Source organism: Camellia sinensis, chromosome 4 (assembly GCF_055761805.1).
Source record: "Camellia sinensis isolate YWXY chromosome 4, ASM5576180v1, whole genome shotgun sequence".
Lineage (NCBI taxonomy): Eukaryota > Viridiplantae > Streptophyta > Magnoliopsida > Ericales > Theaceae > Camellia > Camellia sinensis.
This window is the reverse complement of record NC_138964.1, coordinates 81,000,867-81,021,808: the sequence shown is the minus strand read 5'-3', so window position 1 is coordinate 81,021,808 and position 20,942 is coordinate 81,000,867. Positions and strand designations below refer to the sequence as shown.

At 37.9% G+C, this 20,942-nt stretch overlaps 1 protein-coding gene across 1 annotated transcript; it reads right to left on the bottom strand.

The window, feature by feature from the left end:
• Positions 1-1,081: 1,081 nt before the first annotated feature.
• LOC114278352 (uncharacterized) lies at positions 1,082-3,653 on the bottom strand. Its single transcript, XM_028220368.2, has one exon. The coding sequence runs from the start codon at positions 3,007-3,009 to the stop codon at positions 1,507-1,509; it is 1,503 nt and encodes a 500-aa protein (XP_028076169.2). The 5' UTR covers positions 3,010-3,653; the 3' UTR covers positions 1,082-1,506.
• Between the last annotated feature and the right edge of the window lie 17,289 nt (positions 3,654-20,942).

Here is a 20,942-nt window from a genome sequence, read left to right as displayed (position 1 = left end):
AAGGGAAGAAACAAAAAAGAAAAAGAAAAAAAAAAGATAGGTATTAAACAAACAAAATAGGTAGTTTCTGTAATGTTTTTTGCACTCTCTTATTGTGCTTTTTGATGTTGATCTTTGTACCTTGTATATTTTTTATTTGCATCAATAAAGCTTCTTTGCATAAAAAAAAATTATATAAAATAGGTATATATATTAAACCACACAAAATTTTAGAGGAAAAAAAACTTCCAAACCCAGTGACGCGATTAGCCCATAATGAAACAAGGTAAGTAAAATTATGCAACCATAATATTTGCCTAATCAGGTTTTGAGCTATTTATACAGTAGTGTTAAAGCTTCTCCAACATTATTTCCGTTGGCAAAATATAATAGGGGGAAAAATAAGGAACACTTGAGCTACATAATTACGATACTATAAACTTTGGAAGGCAAAACAAATAGTATATGTTTATATGGATCAAAGGCAACCATGCTTGCAATAATCTTATGGAAGCAAGAAAGCAATTTTACCTGGGATGTCCAGTAAAGGCAATCAACATATGATCTCCACATTAACCTCTCCAAGGTCTTACAACTCTCATGCTATTATTATTAATTTCTTATTCAAATTTTAGTATTGCCAGAGAAAGGGCATTTTTGTGTATCTGTCAATGAACTTAATGGTTTGTGTGTGTATAGCAAATTCAGAAGAAGGGAAGGTGGCTAATGAAATGAAGAATCAATGAACTAAAGATATAAAATTTAAAATAAAAGTAATAAATAAAAAGAAGCAAAAATAGCAAAAGAAAGCTAACTAGAGTTAATGATAAATTAAGCAAATTAAGATAAATGCTACCTTTTGGAAGCTCTGCAAAAATTCTGCGCAGTAGCTGCAAGTGTTCCCAGCCAAGCAGCGACAACAACAACAACAACAACCTACCAAAGGTAATAAAAACACCAGAGATAAAAATAACTTGTTCATTTCTATCCGATAGCTTAGCTAGATGCCATAATATTGTACCCTGAAAGAAGTTAGGAAAGTTTGTTTGCCACAAAAGAACACCAGAGAGAGAGAGAGAGAGAGAGAGAGAGAGAGAGAGAGTTGGTAAAATCAAAGAAGAATATCAAGATTCAGTGAAGTAACTTGGTGGAAACCATGGCATGGATTATGTATATTGGATACATATTTGGAGAATATTAATGGCACCATGGATCTCTGCGTATCTATATTATATATATAGAAGATGTATTCTATTTCTATGTATTATTGTACAGAAAATGAAAGCTAAATAGAGGCGTAGTCGGCGGAAACGAACCATCTTCTCTTTGTCTAAATCCTCTCCCTCATATGCGTCTTGAGCTTTAATTAAAATTTATGGTGAAATCTCAAACATACCAATGTGTGTTTTCCACGATGTTCACTTTTTTTTCTTTTCTTCTTTTTTTGGGTTGTTGATGAGTCATGAATGAGCTGATTGGCGCCCCCTCTTGTGTGGTCTTGTGCGTCTCTCCTACATGCGGAGAGATTCAAAAATCGAAATCAAAGGACATATCTGATGACTTGCCTTTGTCGAGCAAGTCGGAGGAGTCGGAATCTGTAGTGTGCAGTGGTGGCAATGGGCTGCCACTGTATAGCCTTAATTGGAGGGGATGTTGGATGGGAGATGAAGAAAGATGAGATGCCATTGTAGCATGGGGATGGGGTACGGTGGTTGATGACAATATGTCACATTCCTGATCCGATTCCGACATGGGGCAATCCATGTTCACGCCAAACAGCCTCAGTCGCTTTGCAGCAGCTTGTCCATGGACCACCGGCACCGACTCGAATACCATAGGCTCAACTTCACTCTCACTGTTACCACCACCACCACCACCAAAACCACTTTGCAATTGCACCATTCCAGCCTGTTGTGGGGCAGAAGCAGCTCCTGCCGCGGATCGGAGGTAAATTACGGAGCTGGAACAAGGGTTCACCACGCTGTTGTAATTGTAACTATAAGGACCACCACCACCGCCACTGCCGCTGTAGCTGTAGCCATAGTTAGTGGAGTGGGGTTGTTGATAATTGGTTGCGTTAATGTGCTGGAAGAGGGAGTGGTCCCGCCGCGAAGTAGGTGCCGCCTGAGTCTGTTGCAATAAGAGAGGACTCCAAGGGTGGTTGGCTGCGGCAGTGGAGCGGTGGAAAGAGAAATACTGCTGAGAAAGCGGGAGAGAGGGAAGAGATGGGGGAAGCACTGATACATCGGGACGGCGCCTCCAATCGATGAAGAGGCGATCTTTCCCCAACTCACCGACACCGCGTTGGAAGGAGACGATGTCTCCCGCGTCAAGCTTCTTCTCTTTGACGAAGCGGCTCCAGCCTTTGGTCATGACATAGCTCTGACTGCTATTCCAGTAGGAGTATCGGAATCGCCACGGCTTCCCGTTTCGATCCTCGAAATTCAAGAGGAGTCCCTTCTCGTTTGTGGAAGAATCAAGGGGAAAGTACTTCTCGGCGTGCTGTTTGGGAATGACCAGTCGGTTGAGCTTGCCGACATCGCTGGGCGTAACCACTTTGTCAAACATATGTTCTTTCTCCATAACAACGCCGACACAAGTACTAGTGCCTCCTCCTCCTCCTGCTCCTAGCTCTAGTAGGCCATTGACATCATTGTCGCGGTGGTGGTGGTCGCCATTATTTCCAGTTGCAGCAGGAGATGCGTCCATGTGCTCCATACACATTCCAGCTCCTCCGGTGTAGCATCTCATACTGGTCATCTCTTCTGCCGATGGCTGTTGAGGCTCCAACCAGCTGCCCCGTTGGGGTTGGTGTTGGTGCTGGTGGTGCTGGTTTTGTTGTTGGTGGAAGGTAAGAGGAACAAGGTTCTTGTGGGGCTGAGTTGAAGAAGAGGATGATGATGTAGTGGAGGAGGAAGAATAGAAAGGGAGGTTACCTCTAGTACTATTGCTAATCATGATCTGGTTCTGGTTCTGGTTCTGGTCTTCCCCATAAAACCCTTGACTGCTACCTTTTGCCATGAAATTCATGATCTATTCTTGCTTGTTACCTTCCAAATTCAACTCTTCTTAATGGATCTACTGATCTTCCTAGACCATCAACAAGATGATTGAGAAATATATGTGAAACTGAAAAATAAAAGTGAATGGGGTTGAGGGGTTTCTGATCACCTGGATTTTGATTGAAGCTAACATATCATATCTCATATCACTAGAATAATTTGTGTAGGGTTAGAGATAGATAGATAGAGAGAGAGAGAGAGAGAGTTTTGTTTCTCCGAAGTCGTCTGAGACAGAGAGAGGCTGAAGAATAAATCACAAGGGAGAGCTCTCGTAACAATGACGGTGGATACTTGCTTTGTTGGTTTGACCAAGAAGATCCTGAAAACACAAACACAGACCACAATCACCACCACTAGCACCACCTCATGAATCAATCAAATAAGTGTTCACTTCTTCCTCTACTTCTACTTGCTGTTGACCTTTGAATAGAGAGAGATACAAAGGAAGGAAGGCAGAAAGAAAGAGGGAGATATTATAGAGGTGTCTAATTTTCCTTTGTTTTCCTTTTTTTGTTTTTCTTTTATCAGGGTTAGGGGTGCCTCCGTGGAAGCTTCTCAAGTTGGGCAATTTCCCTTGAATAAATTCTTCCTCATTAGGAGAGAGAGAAACAGGACTTTAAACGTAAGGGAGGGAGAAAGGAATATATATTGAGTGCAGTATTCAACCCATTTTATTTTTGTATTTTTGATTAATAAAAATTAGTAAATTAAATTAATTGGACAAACTTGTCTCCTAATATCCTATTTATGTAGTCCTAAAATTTCACAATAATGCTAGAAATACTAATGAGTTCCACATAATAAAACACATATATATGACAAAAGATTATGTGACATGACATCTCTATATGAAACTAATATGGTTTTCAATTTCATTTTCTAGAATGCTTATGTTGTTATAATTATTCAAGCTTTCATACTGCTATAGTTAATATTTTACTTGAGCTGGAGGGGGGACCCATGAATAACCTGGTTGGGCTCTCATGTGAGCTTTGTCCCTGTCATCATACTGGGTGGTATACATATTTTTCTTTGTGATAAGGCCCAAATCGCCAGCTGTTTTTTAAGAGCACGAGCTTCAAATTCCCATTTTATATTTCGGCAACTAGGTATATTTATATTTAGAGCGACTATCATCTTCATCTACCTTCTTTTTAATTATATGTACCACTTAATTTTTTAATCACAAGTTTGATTAATTTAGCAAACTGCCCACTTGTATAAATAAGCCAGTACCAAGAATATGGGATTAATTATCCAGTATTCTAGAGTATATGTAATGTTATTTATGCTTGAAGTGAAAAATTTATGAGTGGAATATAAGGGTGACTTTTATTAGATAGTTAGGAGACTAAAAATGACACATTTGGTATAACTTGCAATTTTTCATTTCTTGGGAGTACCACGTAAACAACTCACACGATACTCTCAAACTATATAATAATTTCCAATTTATTGGGACCAAAAAAACAAAAACAAAAACAAAAACAAAAAATCGGGGGGAATATTGACTTACCAAAAATGTTTCAAATAAATTACCTAATATTCTATATAATACTAATATAGGCGTGTAATTCATGTAGAACTCATGTAGTGTGAATCTGACAATCAAATATATATTGTGTAAAATATGTGATAATTTATTTAGAATTCATAACATTGTTCATTGACTTGCTGCATGATGCAATTCAAATTGTCCACAATACCCACAAATGCGATGTTCCAATGAATACTCTATTACGACCCATCAGATAACATTGTACAAAAAAATCAACACATTATACCAACAAGCTTTCAAAATAAATAAACAAATTATAACCCCAAGGAATTTGGTTTAATGGGAGGAGAAGACAACCAAAATGCTTACCACTCAAGAGGTCGCAAGTTCGATTGTCACAAAGGCCAAATATGTTAAACCTTGGGACCACTCAAAATTTGCCTGATCGTTAATTTTAGTACGCCGAGATTAATTGAGATGCGCATAAACTGATCTATACATCTAGTTATCAAAAAGTTTTAGTGATTTATCATAAGAGGGGAGATGGGCCTGAGAAAGAGGTCGAGTCGGGAGAAGAGGCTGTTAGACAGGGAGGGAATAGTATGACCAGAAGGAGCTATTGGAAGGGAAATAATGGGAAGCGGCAGGAGGAGAAAATCATGATTTTATTTGGGTGGTGTTGGTGTCCCATCTCGCGTTCCTCCATTCCACTCCTATCAATGTCGTGAACTTGAGTCAGTTTTGATATTAATTTTATCATACCAAAATTTACACAACAATTTCTAATCAAGTTCGTTTGGAAAAAAATAATAATAATAAAATGTCGCACAATTTGATCAAATAGTTCTCCAATAACAGTTCTCAATTTCAGAAAATTTATTTTAAAAGATCAAATTTTGCAAATAATAAAAAACTACAAGTCAATTTCAACAAAATTTAAGCAAATAATCTAATTATAAAACAAGTTAGTTAAAAAAACTTTAATTATGTCATATCGATTTTGACTTAATTCTTTCAAAAAAAAAAATTAAATTGAAAAAAAAAAAATGCATAGATATTATAATATTCCGTCAATGACCCAACATGTGTTCAATTGGTAAACAAATGTTGGATAACTTGTTTATTTTCATATAACAAACAAATTATCAAAAAGTCAGGGCAATTAACAAAAATTTCCTCTAGTATTGCATCTAAGGAGATCAAATAGTGGGAAGGAATAAGCAACCCCAACCTGCATATATTTTACTTCATTTCCACCTTATTGGTCCTAAAGAAATTGACAAATCATACAACTTACTTATCTCAAGAAAGTCAAATGACCAAAATTATTTGAACATGTCTTTTCTTCTTCTTCAATCACAACAATCAATCATATGATCACAGTTAGGGGTGTTTTGGGAATAAATTTTTGACTTTTTTTTTTTTGGGCTTTATTTTCATTTTTAGTGAATCTTTTTAAAATTATTCAAAAAGTTTTAAGTTTTCAAATTCAGCTTGAAAAGATGAATCATAAAATTATAATTTTTCAAAATAAAATAATTTTTTTTTAATTGCCAAAATGGGCCTTTAGTTGAGCGAAGTGGTGCTAGTACAAAAATAAAATAACATAAAATAAAAGATTTTTGTATAAGATATATATGTATTTATAACATTATCAAATGGCATCCCCCATCCTATGTGTAGTTCCGTCTCTGGACAGAAGGGATTATATGAGAGGAAATGATAATAATCTTGAAAATAGATGAACTGTTTTCAATACAATTGAATATATATTTATTTTTAATTGTCTTTTTTAAAAATAAAAAAAAATAAAAAGGTTATTGTCATCCTTCAACAATGAATTACTGATGTTTTTGTTTTTATTTTTTCAGATTTGTTTAAAACAAAAAATATCTGTGAAAAAGGTAATTAAGATGTGTAATAAAAATTCTAAAAGTAAAAATGAGGGAAATAAAAATGTTTGCTGTGGTCCCAGATCACTTTGATTTTTCTTTTGTTATTATTTTGTTTTGTGTTTTTGGAAAAAAGATGACTGTATGAGACAGTCTATATATGCCTCGATGCTCCGAGGACCACCTAGCTAACCTAGTTAGTATTCAAGCCATGTTATGATGGCCCATGGGATGGACCGAGGCTTTTAAATAGTAGTAGAGGTCGCAATGTTTGACACCTACCTAGCTTTCGCATACATACATACATATATATATATATATATATATATATATATATATATATTAGTGGTAACACGGGTAAATAATAAAATGTAGTAAATAATATTAAATATGTTAAAAATTAATAACAAAATTCTATGATATTAGTTTAGATAGGTACTTAAATAATAGATTTGATTGATCTCAACTAAAAAAAAAAGTCAGAATGAAATTTTATAAATATATAATAAAAATAAAAATAAATTAAGTTTGAATTTGAAGATAAACTATAAGAATATAGAAAGTGAAAATCAGATAAATCCTAGAAAAATAATAAAATTAATTGAAAATTAAGAGTAAGAGTAGATCCTGTACATATAAGATAAAGATTAAAAAAAAAAATTAAGTGTAAATGTGAATGTCACGACCCAACCTCAGGGCTTAGGGTTAGAATCGCAACTTACTAACTTATTCTAATCGCAGTAAATTAAATTGCGCAAGCGAAGGCAAACGGAAATAAAAATAATTAAATAGAAAGTTACTTCATTCTATTATTTTAAAAAAAGTACATCCATAGGCTTTTATTATTTTATGACCGACCAGCAGAAAAAAACGATAAGAAGAAAAGAAAAGAAAAACAAATTAACGGATCCGCATCAATTTCTTGCATAAGTTCTACTACACGAGGTTATGGGTCTTCCTTACATCTCATCACCTGAAAGGGTAACAGCTATAAACACACAACAGAGTAAGAAATATTATGACAAGAGTATAGGGAATACAAAATAACCATGGATAGTTAATTAAGCCAAAATATTTACATAACTTAATTTGGTAAATAAATTATTTAATTGGCAGAAACTGAAATATAAATAACCATAACTACGGTACAGACCAAAACAGAACAGAAGTCACAGAAGTAACAGTCAGAACAGAGGTCAATGGATCTATGACAAACAGAGGACCACAAAGTGGTCAAACAGAGACCAATGGTTATTTAAGTCCCCCAAAGCGCGGGACTCCCGTGGTGAAAATTACAAAACATAATTGTTTATAAGGTTATATTCAAATATTCTTTAAAATTTAAACAAATATATTCATGGGTTTCATTTTAAACAAATAGAGTTCCGAAATTAATCCACGTAATTGAAATATTAATATATAACTAATAAAGTATAAGTTGTATTAATATAACTTATAAAATATACTTGTATAAAATAAATGATGGTAAGTCAAAATATACGTAAAATATATTATGGTGACTCAAGGTATAATATAACTCACCTTAATATTGACCCTTAGCCTTACTCTACTGTCACAACCTTCTTATTATAACTTTCTACTTCCAGTAACTTATGTGCCTCTCCTTTTTTTTTTTTTTTTTTCACTGATCTTGATCAACTCCTCCCTGAGGCCAACACGTGGCACCGCTCAAATCCTCCCTAGATTTGATCATAAATCACCATGAATTTATACTTATCTTAATGAATGTTTATGGTAATTACACTTTTGCCCTATAGTAATTACACTTTTGCCCAATTTTCTAACATAACTATATAAATAAATAATTCCTAATTAAATTTCACTTTATCGTATACCAACAAAAAATTTATTATTTATTTTACTATCACACCCACTATTATTATTAGCATTTATTTATTTATTTATTGTTTTAATAATATATTATCACATACACCCACACTTATATATATAACTATAAATATTTATGTACTATTTAATGGAAATTTGTCCAAAAACTTGACGTACCTTAATTTTCGAAGAGGTGTGAATATTTGGCTCGCATTTGACTTTTCGTTTCCCACGTAGCTTCTTTAATATGATGATTTCCCCATAAGACCTTTACCAATGGTATGGTCTTGTTTTGGAGAACTTGATCACAATGATCGAGAATCTGCACTGGTTGCTCTTCATAAGAGAGATCCTTTTGAACTTCCAGGTTCTCATAGTCGACGATATGTTCTGGATCTCAAAGATACCGTCGGAGCATTGAAACGTGAAACACATTGTGGACATTGGATAGTTCAGGTGGTAGTGCAATGAGATAGGCTACATGACCAATCATTTCCAGTATCTCGAATTGCCCGATGTAACGTGGGTTTAGCTTTCCTTACTTTTCAAATCGGATAACTCCTCTTGTTGGTGAGATCTTGAGGAACACATGATCCCCTATTTGAATTTCCAAGTCCCGTCTCCGTGTATCTGCATAACTTTTCAGGCGACTTTGAGCAGTGCGAATTCACTACTGAATAAGTTGGATTTTATCACTTGTGATTTGCACGATCTCGGGGCCTAACAGTTTCCTGTCCCCGACTTCTATCCAGCATAGAAGTGATCGACATCTCCTTCCATAGAGAGCTTCGTACGATGCCATTCCAATGCTTGCCTAATAGCTATTGTTATAGGCGAATTCCACTAAAGGTAGGTGCTCATCCCAACTACCTTTGAGGTCCAACATGCATACACGTAACATGTCTTCCAATGTCTGGATTGTTCTTTCAGATTGCCCATCGGTTTGTGGATGATAAGCCGTGCTAAACTTCAGTGTAGTCCCCAAAGCTTCTTGCAATTTGTTCCGGAAGCGAGACACAAAGTGCGGGTCTCGATCAGACATGATTGAAATTGGGATGCCATGCAAATGAATAATTTCCTTGATGTATAAAGTGGCAAACTTATTAAGGGAGTACATGATTTTTGTAATAACCCTCACCACTAATTACTGATAACCCTACTGATTACTGTTAAACTGAGACTGATTATGAAAAGTAATTGAATCGACTGAAATACTGAACTGACTGATTGAATGTGCTAGTTTAAATGCATATCTATCTGTTGACTGTTAAACCTATCTGTCCATGTTTTATGTTTAAATTGCGAATTGAAGGCCTTATCGGCGGCCGAATATGAAATTGGCTAGTGATTTTTTATCATTAGAATTTATAAGATTTTATAGCATATTTATCTGAAATGTGATTTGGTATGATTAAACTAGATTAATTTAAGCCAAATTGAAAAAGTTGGACTTATTTACCTTAGTGCCATCTAGTGGGCCACTTGTATTGCACCTTGAGTTTTATTACATTACAACAAAACATTTCATCAGCCTATTTTTCCTTGAGAGCAACCGACTAGAGAGAGAGAGAGAGAGTCTTGAGAGAAGATTGTTCATCTAGAGAATTGGCTTGGAAGACTTGAAGAAATTGTAGGAGATTTGCCTAGTTGAGTTTCTACACTTGAATACAAGACTTAAGGTAGAGTAATTACCTTCTTGATTGTGTATTTGAGTTGATTCTTGAATGGTTCTTGAGACCCTAGTGATTTAAGCCTAGAATTGGTCCTTATATGTTGAATTGAAGCTCATTACATGCATGCATGCTTATATCCTAACATTCTGAGGTTGACTACATGGAATTTGGTACATGCATGTTCATATTATTGGTATAGTCCATGATTTCATCATGTTTTGGAAAGAATTGGCTCAATTGAACTAGCTTTTGAAGCTTTGAAGTTGTTGAATTCATGCATGTTACACATTCATCATGTTCTTGAAATGTTGGTTGAAATTGGGTTTAATTCCCTCACCTTTAGGCCTTGATTTTACAAATTGAGCTTTGAGTCATGTCATACTATGTATTTGCAAGTGTTTTCCAGGAAATGGGCCCAAAGGAACCGAATTTGTTACATTTGAAGTTGAATTTGAGCTTGAGGTTCAAATCTGAGAATTCCAGATTTTGAACTCACGCTCAAGCGGGGTGACTGGCGCTCGAGCGTGAAATTCGTGCTCCCAACACTTTACACTGTTTTGAAGTCCGCTCGAGCGGGGTAAATTACGCTCGAGCGGGACCTTGTGTCTTACGCTCGAGCGGGTGTCGAGCGCCCAATCGAGCGTGAATTTCACCTATCCAACACTTTTGACTGTTTTGCAGTACGCTCGAGCGGGCAAGTCTATGCTCGAGCGGAAACCTTTGCCTGCATGTCCACTCGAGCGGAGTAACCTACGGTCGAGCGGGACCCCTGTTTTCTGAAAATTTTGAAAATGTTTTTAAAGTGCATCTTTGCATCCTCATTCCATTCTAGGCATTCCTAGGCCTAGTTTAAGGTATCTTAATGAGGATATAGATGTAGAACCACACCGAGGCAAATTAGGGATTAAGTTATTATTTTCCCAACTGTGTAGCTTAGTGTGTGTTCAATCTGTAACTGTGTAGGGTTGGCATCCGGAGACGCACTCTAGCTTATCTGTAGCCCAGAACTCTGTGAGTAACAACTGCGTAAAGATATGTTCAAATATGATTATCTTCTGAACAATTGAACTGTACTGTTTTCTGAAATGATACTGTTACTGAATGAATGATGTCCTAATTGTGAACTGTATTGTGGCATCCTTAGCAACCTACTGTTACTGTGTTGTACTACTACTGTCACAGAGATCTCTGTCGGTTTCCATGTTGGAACCACTACTGTTTACTGATATGATGGCCATCAACTGACTGTTCGATCTGATAAGACCTGCTGTACTGTTTTGCTACTGGATGTACCACATATGACTGTAATGACGAAATAACTAATATACTGATTGAAGTGACTGTTTTCAATACTGTAAGGACATTCATTCTTAACCTCTTTACGCATTATGTTATTCACTGGGCTTTAGCTCACTGCTCATATATATATGTAGGTGTACAGACACCGGACCGTTGCTAGAAGCATTGGGGTAAACTCCAGTTTTGTCAAGCCAACCTATGTGCCTCACTGCGAGGTTCCGAGTTCGTTCAAGGTAGGGCTATGGGGGTGTTTTAGTTTCCCCCTTTCTGTTCTGTTTTTGTATAGACTGTATACACTGTTACTGTACTGTTTTAATAGGAAGTCCATGTCCTGAACGATTATAAATGTTGTACATACTATTTTGCACTGATTGTATATATGTATGAAAAATCTTTTTGCATACAGACTATCACAGCTCATTGGACATTGTCTATTTACTGTTTTGGCTTCCGCTATGCCCCTGTACTCTGTATTATTGTCTGACTATTAAGCAAGCCTTCGGTAATCTCGGATTACTGGCCGGTTACGGTACTAAACCCATAGGGGCGGGTTTGGGTCGTGACAGAGTGGTATCAGAGCGATACTTAACCACGAGTTATACCGCACACACGTGTCCAAATGAGCTATAGGGTGTCCTAGAAAAGCAATTAGGGCATCACATGAGCATGAAAAGTGTGTGTGGACATGACATGAATATGTGTTAATGTGTTGAAACATATAACTTCTTATGTTTAAATGTTTAAAGTATTTAACTTCCTATGTTTATTATTACTATGTTGCATATAGTAAAATGGATAATGCAAGCACTGCTAATGAAACTGAACCCTCTAAGGCAAGAATGGTGAGGTTGAAGAGAATGGTGGAACTACTAACCGCAAGACTAGAACAACAACAGAACCAACAGCCCCCACCTCCTCCAGTACAACCAGGGCCACCTGTTAATGATGATATCATAGCTTTGACACAGAAATTTAGTAAGATGAAACCGCCATCCTTTTAGAGAGGCCTTGAACCCTTAAAGGCTGAGGCTTGGGTTCTTGAAACAGAAAAATTGTTTCAAGTGTTTTCGTGCTCTGAGGCACATAAAGTGTTGCTAGCTACCTTCACCTTACAAGAAGAAGTTAGAAGGTGGTGGATGTTGATTCGTGATACAAATATTGTCATGACCTGGGCTCAATTTAAGGAGTCCTTCTTCGAAAAGTACTTCCCTCAGTGTGTCAGGGACAGAAAGGTGACTGAATTTGAACAACTGAAACAAGGTACCATGTCCGTAGGAGAGTATGAAACAAAGTTTACAGAACTTGCCCGTTATGCACCACACATGGTTAATACAGATTACAAAAAGGCCAGGAAGTTTGAAGGCGGCCTTAATGTTGAAATCCTTGATAGGATCAATGTTTTGAAACTATTGAAGTATGTGGATGTCCTTGACCGAGCCATTATGGCCAAAGCAAATATCGAAGCTTTGAAACAGACTGAAACACCCGCAACTGAGTGGCGTAGGAAGAAACGGGGTTTTAAATTCAAGAAAGGCAGGAACAACCCACTGAACAAAAAGCAAAACTCAGGGTCAACCACCAGCTCCAGTCAGGGAAGTGGTTCCATACCGCCCTATTCTGAATGTGGTAAGAAACACAAAGGGGATTGTTATAAATTATCTGGTGCTTGTTACAGGCGTGGCAAGGTGGGCCACATGGTAAAAGATTGCCCCTCTGCTCCTCAGGGCAATAGTAAAGCTGCAGCCAGTGGCGCAGCATCAACTGCTCCACCGAAACCCAACCCCAAAGCTACTGGGAAAGAGCCCATGAGGCAATGCCGAGTGTTTGCACTTGTACCGGGAGACGTACAAAATACCGAGACCGTCGTGTCGGGTATCCTCTCTATTTGTACCCAAAATGCTTATGTACTGATTGATTCGGGGTCTACACATTCATATGTATCGCATGCTTTTTCGCGAAAGTTGAATAGACCATTAGAACCCATGAATTATCTGTTAGCTGTATCTTCACCTGTTGAGGGATCTATGACTTGTGCTTATATGTACCCTGCATGTGAAATTATTGTTGGGGATATGCATCTGTATATTGATTTACTACCATTGAACATTGACCATTTTGACGTAATATTGGAGATGGACTGGTTAACGAAGTATCATGATACCATAGACTGTGTAACGAAACAAATAGTTTTCCGTCCACCTAGTTTGCCTGAATTTGTGTTTAATGGAGTTGGAGTAGTACCTCCCGGGTATTTGATTTCCTCCATGAAAGCCTTTAAATTGATTAAGAAGGGATGTAAAGGGTATTTCTGTTCTATATTGACTGTACCTACTGATGATAATACTGATGTGAACAGTATTCCTATAGTCAGAATTTCCAGATGATCTGCCAGGGGATTTGATTGACAGGGAGATTGAGTTCACCGTTGATGTGACTCCGGGTACACAGCCAATATCTAAAGCTCCTTACCGAATGGCTTTGACTGAACTGAAAGAATTGAAGGTGCAACTGCAAGAATTGCTAGATAAGAAGTTCATCAAGCCCAGTACTTCACCGTGGGGCGCGCCAGTCTTATTTGTGAAAAAGAAAGACGGCTCACTGAGACTTTGTATCGACTACCGTGAACTGAACAAGGTAACTGTGAAAAATAAATATCCATTGCCGCGTATTGATGACTTATTTGATCAGTTACAGGGTGCTCAAGTGTTCTCTAAGATTGATCTCAGATCCGGTTATCATTAGTTGAAAGTTAAACCAGAGGACATTAACAAAACTGCTTTTCGAACGAGGTATGGACATTACGAATTCCTAGTTATGCCTTTCGGAGATACCAATGCACCTGCTACATTTATGGACCTCATGAACAGAATTTTTAAACCATTCCTCGATGAATTTATTGTTGTATTTATAGATGACATTCTGATTTATTCCAAGAGTAGAGAAGAAAATGAGCATCATCTGAGGCTTACCTTACAGACTCTAAGAGAACAGAAACTTTTTGCTAAACTGTCTAAATGTGAATTTTGGCTTGATCATGTTATGTTTTTGGGACATGTTATTAGCAAGGATGGAGTTTCAGTTCATCCACAGAAAGTTGAAGCAATAGTGAATTGGCCTAGACCAACAAATGTTACAGAAGTCCGAAGCTTTTTGGGATTAGCTGGATATTACAGAAGATTTGTCAAAGATTTCTCCAAAATTGCCTTACCGTTGACTCAATTGACTCAAAAGGGGATATCATTTGATTGGACTGACCAAAGGGAATCAGCATTCCAAGAGTTAAAAACTCGACTTGTGTCTGCACCGGTTCTTACCCTACCCTCAGGTACGGATGGTTTTACCATTTTTAGTGATGCTTCTCATAAGGGTTTGGGATGTGTTTTAATGCAGAATGGGAGAGTTATTGCCTATGCTTCCCGACAACTGAGACCGCATGAAAAGAACTACCCGACCCATGATTTAGAACTTACTGCAGTAGTGTTTGCACTAAAAATCTGGCGTCATTACCTTTATGGGGCTACGTGTGAGGTATATACAGACCACAAAAGTTTAAAGTATTTCTTCACATAGAAAGAACTGAACATGAGGCAGCGGAGATGGTTAGAACTGATTAAAGACTATGATTTGCAAATTTTGTACTATCCGGGGAAAGCTAACACCGTTGCTGATGCATTGAGTCGGAAATCGATTAGAAACTTAGCCTGTTTACTCACTGGACAGAAAGAGTTTCTATGTGACCTTGGAAAGTCTAAAATTGAGATTGTTTTACGAGAACAAGGTGGAACAATAGTTGCTATTTCTGCTCAACCGGCACTGATTGAAGAGATTAAAGAGAGGCAACAATAGGATGACTTCTTGAAGAAGATCATCAATCAACGAGAATCCAAACCAAGGCCGGATTTCAAATTTGAGAACAATGTGTTGAAATTCTAGGGAAGATTATGTGTACCAAGTGACTCTGAACTGAAAAGAAGAGTTTTGCAAGAAGACCATAATTCGAAACTGTCTATCCACCCAGGAAATACGAAAATGTATCAAGACTTGAAACTGAATTTCTGGTGGCCGGGAATGAAGAAAGAGATTGCTGATTTTGTGTCGAAATGTCTTCATTGCCAACAAGTTAAAGCTGAACATCAACGACCCGCAGGCTTACTGCAACCCTTACCGATACCGGAGTGGAAATGAGAACATATTACCATGGATTTCATCGTTGGTTTACCTCGCTCCAGTAAAGGTATGGACTCAATTTGGGTTATCGTTGATAGACTGACTAAATCTGCTCATTTCTTACCTGTCACAACAATTTATAATGCGGACATAATGGCTATACTCTATATTGATGAGATTGTTAGACTGCATGGAGTACCTGTGTCCATTGTTTCTGATAGGGACTCGAAATTTACATCGAGATTCTGGCAAAGCCTACAGACTGCTTTGGGTACTGAACTGAGACTGAGTAGTGCATACCATCCTCACACAGATGGTAAATCAGAAAGAACTATCCAGACTCTGGAGGACTTACTGAGAATGTGTGTCCTTGATTTTCAGGGAAATTGGGAAAGCCATTTGCCATTGGCTGAATTCGCCTATAACAACAGTTATCACTCAAGTATTGGTATGGCGCCTTTCGAGGCATTGTATGACAGAAAATGTCGATCTCCGATTTGCTGGGCAGAAGTTGGAGATGGGCCTTTGCTTGGGCCCGAGATTGTGTATGAAACAACTGAGAAAGTAAAACTGATACAACAGAGACTGAAAACCGCACAGAGCCGACAGAAAAGTTATGCGGATGTCAGAAGACGAGCCAGAGAGTATGAAGTAGGTGAACATGTTTTTGTGAAAGTGACACCGATGAAAGGCCAGACTTGTTTTGGAGTCAAAGGCAATCTAGCACCGAGGTATGTCGGACCATATGAAATTATCGGGATAATCAATCCCGTAGCGTATCAAGTAGCGCTTCCTCCTGAAATGGAGCGTATGCATAACGTGTTCCACATTTCTGTGTTGAGGGACTACCTCCAGGATCCTTTCCATGTGATAGAGCCGACTCGTGTAGTGCTGAGTGATGACTACACTTATGAGGAACGGCCTGTTCAGATTATAAATAGACGGATCAAGAAGTTGAGAAAAAAAGAGATCCTGTTAGTGAAGGTAGACAGACAGAACCATGGTGGCGTGTATGCCACTTGGGAAAGGGAAGATGACATGGCCAAGAGATATCTTGACTTGTTTCCACTGAATCCTGTTTTCTTCCATAATGAAGGTAATTTGAGTTTGGAGGACCAAACTCTTTTTAAGGAGGGGAGACTGTAATAACCCTCAACACTGATTACTGATAACCCTACTGATTACTGCTAAACTGAGACTGATTATGAAAAGTAATTGAATCGACTGAAATACTGAACTGACTGATTGAATGTGCTAGTTTAAATGCATATCTATCTGTTGACTGTTAAACCTATCTGTCCATGTTTTATGTTTAAATTGCGAATTGAAGGCCTTATCGGCGGCCGAATCTGAAATTGGCTAGTGATTTTTGATCATTAGAATTTATAAGATTTTATAGCATATTTATCTGAAATGTGATTTGGTATGATTAAACTAGATTAATTTAAGCCAAATTGAAAGAGTTGGACTTATTTACCTTAGTGCCATCTAGTGGGCCACTTGTATTGCACCTTGAGTTTTATTACATTACAACAAAACATTTCATCAGCCTATTTTTCCTTGAGAGTAACCGACTAGAGAGAGAGAGAGAGAGAGAGAGAGAGAGAGTCTTGAGAGAAGATTGTTCATCTAGAGAATTGGCTTGGAAGACTTGAAGAAATTGTAGGAGATTTGCCTAGTTGAGTCTCTACACTTGAATACAAGACTTAAGGTAGAGTAATTACCTTCTTGATTGTGTATTTGAGTTGATTCTTGCATGGTTCTTGAGACCCTAGTGATTTAAGCCTAGAATTGGTCCTTATATGTTGAATTGAAGCTCATTACATGCATGCATGCTTATATCCTAGCATTTTGAGGTTGACTACATGGAATTTGGTACATGCATGTTCATATTATTGGTATAGTCCATGATTTCATTATGTTTTGGAAAGAATTGCCTCAATTGAACTAGCTTTTGAAGCTTTGAAGTTGTTGAATTCATGCATGTTACACATTCATCATGTTCTTGAAATGTTGGTTGAAATTGGGTTTAATTCCCTCACCTTTAGGCCTTGATTTTACAAATTGAGCTTTGAATCATGTCATACTATGTATTTGCAAGTGTTTTCCAGGAAATGGGCCCAAAGGAATCGAATTTGTTACATTTGAAGTTGAATTTGAGCTTGAGGTTCAAATCTGGGAATTCCAGATTTTGAACTCACGCTCGAGCGGGGTGACTGGCGCTCGAGCGTGAAATTCGTGCTCCCAGCACTTTACATTGTTTTGAAGTCCGCTCGAGCGAGGTAAATTACGCTCGAGTGAGTCCTTGTGTCTTACGCTCGAGCGGGTGTCGAGCGCCCAATCGAGCGTGAATTTCACCTATCCAACACTTTTGACTGTTTTGCAGTACGCTCGAGCGGGCAAGTCTACACTCGAGCGGAAACCTTTGCCTGCATGTCCGCTCGAGCGGAGTAACCTAAGGTCAAGCGGGACCCATGTTTTCTGAAAATTCTGAAAATGTTTTTAAAGTGCATCTTTGCATCCTCGTTCCATTCTAGGCATTCCTAGGCCTAGTCTAAGGTATCTTAATGAGGATATAGATGTAGAACCACACCGAGGCAAATTAGGGATTAAGTTATTATTTTCCCAACTATGTAGCTTAGTGTGTGTTCAATCTGTAACTGTGTAGGGTTGGCATCCGGAGACGCACTCTAGCTTATCTGTAGCCCAGAACTCTGTGAGTAACAACTGTGTAAAGATATGTTCAAATATGATTATTGTCACGACCCAAACCCGGCCCTATGGGTTTAGCACCGTAACCGGCCAGTAATCCGAGATTACCGAAGGCCTGCTTAACAGTAATACAGTAAAACAGAGTACAGGGCCTGGCGGAAGCCAATACAGTAATTAAACAATGTCCAATGAGCTGTGACAGTCTGTATGCCAAAAAGATTTTTCATGCATTCACATATATACACAAACAGTACAGTCTATACAGAATTTACAATCACACAGTACAGGGACCTAATCCCTTGATAACAGTACGGTAAACATTCAGTCTATACAGAACAGTTAGACAGTATGAAGACAGGCGGGGGAAAACAAACAAAACACCCCCAAGCCATAGCATGGCAACTCGGAACCTCGCAGTGAGGCACAAAGGCTGGCTTGACAAAACTGGAGTCTAACCCACGCTCCTAGCTCCGATCTGGTGGCTGAGCACCTACATATAAATATAAACAGTGAGCTAAAGCCCAGTGAATAACATAAAGCGTAAAGGGGTTTAGAATGAATGTCCTTACAGTAATGAAAACAGTTCAATTCAATCAGTATTTCAGTTGTTCAGTACAGTAAACAGTCATATGCGGTACATCCATTAGCATAACAGTGACAGTAGGTCTTAAAAGACCGAACAGTAATGATGGCCATCAGTCAGTAAACAGTAGTGGTTCCACGAGGGAACCGACAGAGATCTCTGTAACAGTAACAGTAACAGTAAACAGTAGGTACTAAGGATGCCACAGTACAGTTCAGAAATAAAGGACATACATTCATTCAGTAATACCAGTTCAGTAAACAGTTCAGTTCAGTATTCAAAAGATATCAGTTGAACATATCTTTACACAATTGTTACTCACAGAGTTCTGGGCTACAGTATGCTAGAGCGTGTCTCCCCAGTTGCCAACCCTACACAGTTCACAGGTTGAACACACACTAAGCTACACAGTTGGGAAATATCATAATTTAATCCCTAATTTGCCTTGGTGTGTTCTACAACGATATCCTCATCTAAATGTCTTAAACTAGGCCTAAGAATGCCTAGGATGGGATGAGGATGCAAAAATACACTTAGAAAACATTTTGTAAACTTTGCTGAAAATAGGAACCTCGCTCGAGCGAGACTTTCTCCGCTCGAGCGTAAGTCCAAAATCAAAGGCTTCGCTCGGGCGAGAAATCCTTCGCTCGAGCGGTCTGCAAAACAGTAAAAAATACTGGATGCTGAGATTTTACGCGCGATGGTCGCTCGATGGTCGCTCGAGCGGAGCCCTGGACAAAGGCGCTCGCTCGAGCGGGGAACCCTTCGCTCGAGCGAGGAAGCCAAATCTGGAATTTCCAGATTTGCCTCCCAAGCTCAAACCAAGCATTCTACCACTCCAAACTCGACCTCTTGGGCCCAAATTCTGGAAAACATAACTAAATTCAATGTATATCAAGTTTCAAAGCTCAATTTATGAATTCAAGCCCCAAAGGTGAGTCAATTAAAACCACATTCAAACCCATTTTCAAAAATATGAAAAACATGCAAACATGCATGGATTCAAACCAAATTCAATCTTCAAAGCTTGTTCAAATGGGCTCATTTCTACAAGAACATGATGAATTCATGGAGTATGACCAAAAGATGGACATGCATGTAACCTGTTGCCATGAAAACAACTCAAACATCTACATTACAAACATGCATGCATGAAATGAGTTCCAAATCAACAACAATGAACCAATTCTAGATTTGAAGCACTAGAGGCTCAAGAATCTTACATGAATGAGCTTAAACACAACAAAGAGGGGTTGAATTCCTTACCTAGAGCTTTAGTTACAAGGTGAGGAAGCTAAATTTGCAACCTATGTTCCAATTCCTTCAATTTCCAAGCAATTCACAAGGTAGAACTCAATCCTCTCCCTTTCCCTCTCTTGGTCGGTTAAGCTCAAGAAATGAGCTGATGAAATGCTCTGATTGAAGTGTATACAAGGCTCAAGTGTGTGCATTTGAGTGGACCACTAAGGGTGGCAATTCGGTAATTAAGTCCAACTCTTTAATTAGCTTATTTAATCTAATTTAATCATACCTAATCAATTTTCAGATAATTGTACTATAAAATCACATAAATTATGAGGGTCATAGAACACTAATCGGTTTCGGATTCGGCCGCCGATAAGGCCTTCAATTAGCAGTTTAAGCATATGAACATGAACAGATAATCATACTGTCAACAGATAAAATGCAATTTAACTAACGTATACTCAATCAATTCGGTTTCCAATTTCAGTCAGTCAGTTCAGTACTTTTAATTAGTTCAATTATCAGTCAGTTATCAGTCATTATCCGTGTCGTTTAACAGTAATCGGTGATTATCGGTAATCAAGCAGTCATTAATCAGTAAACAGTATGGGGGTTGTTACAATTATCTTCTGAACAATTGAACTGTACTGTTTTCTGAAATGATACTGTTACTGAATGAATGATGTCCTAATTGTGAACTGTATTGTGGCATCCTTAGCAACCTACTATTACTGTGTTGTATTGCTACTGTCACAGAGATCTCTGTCAATTCCCATGTTGGAACCACTACTGTTTACTGATATGATGGCCATCAACTGACTGTTCGGTCTGATAAGACCTACTGTACTGTTTTGCTACTGGATGTACCACATATGACTGTAATGACGAAATAACTAATATACTGATTGAAGTGACTGTTTTCAATACTGTAAGGACATTCATTTTTAACCTCTTTATGCATTATGTTATTCACTGGGCTTTAGC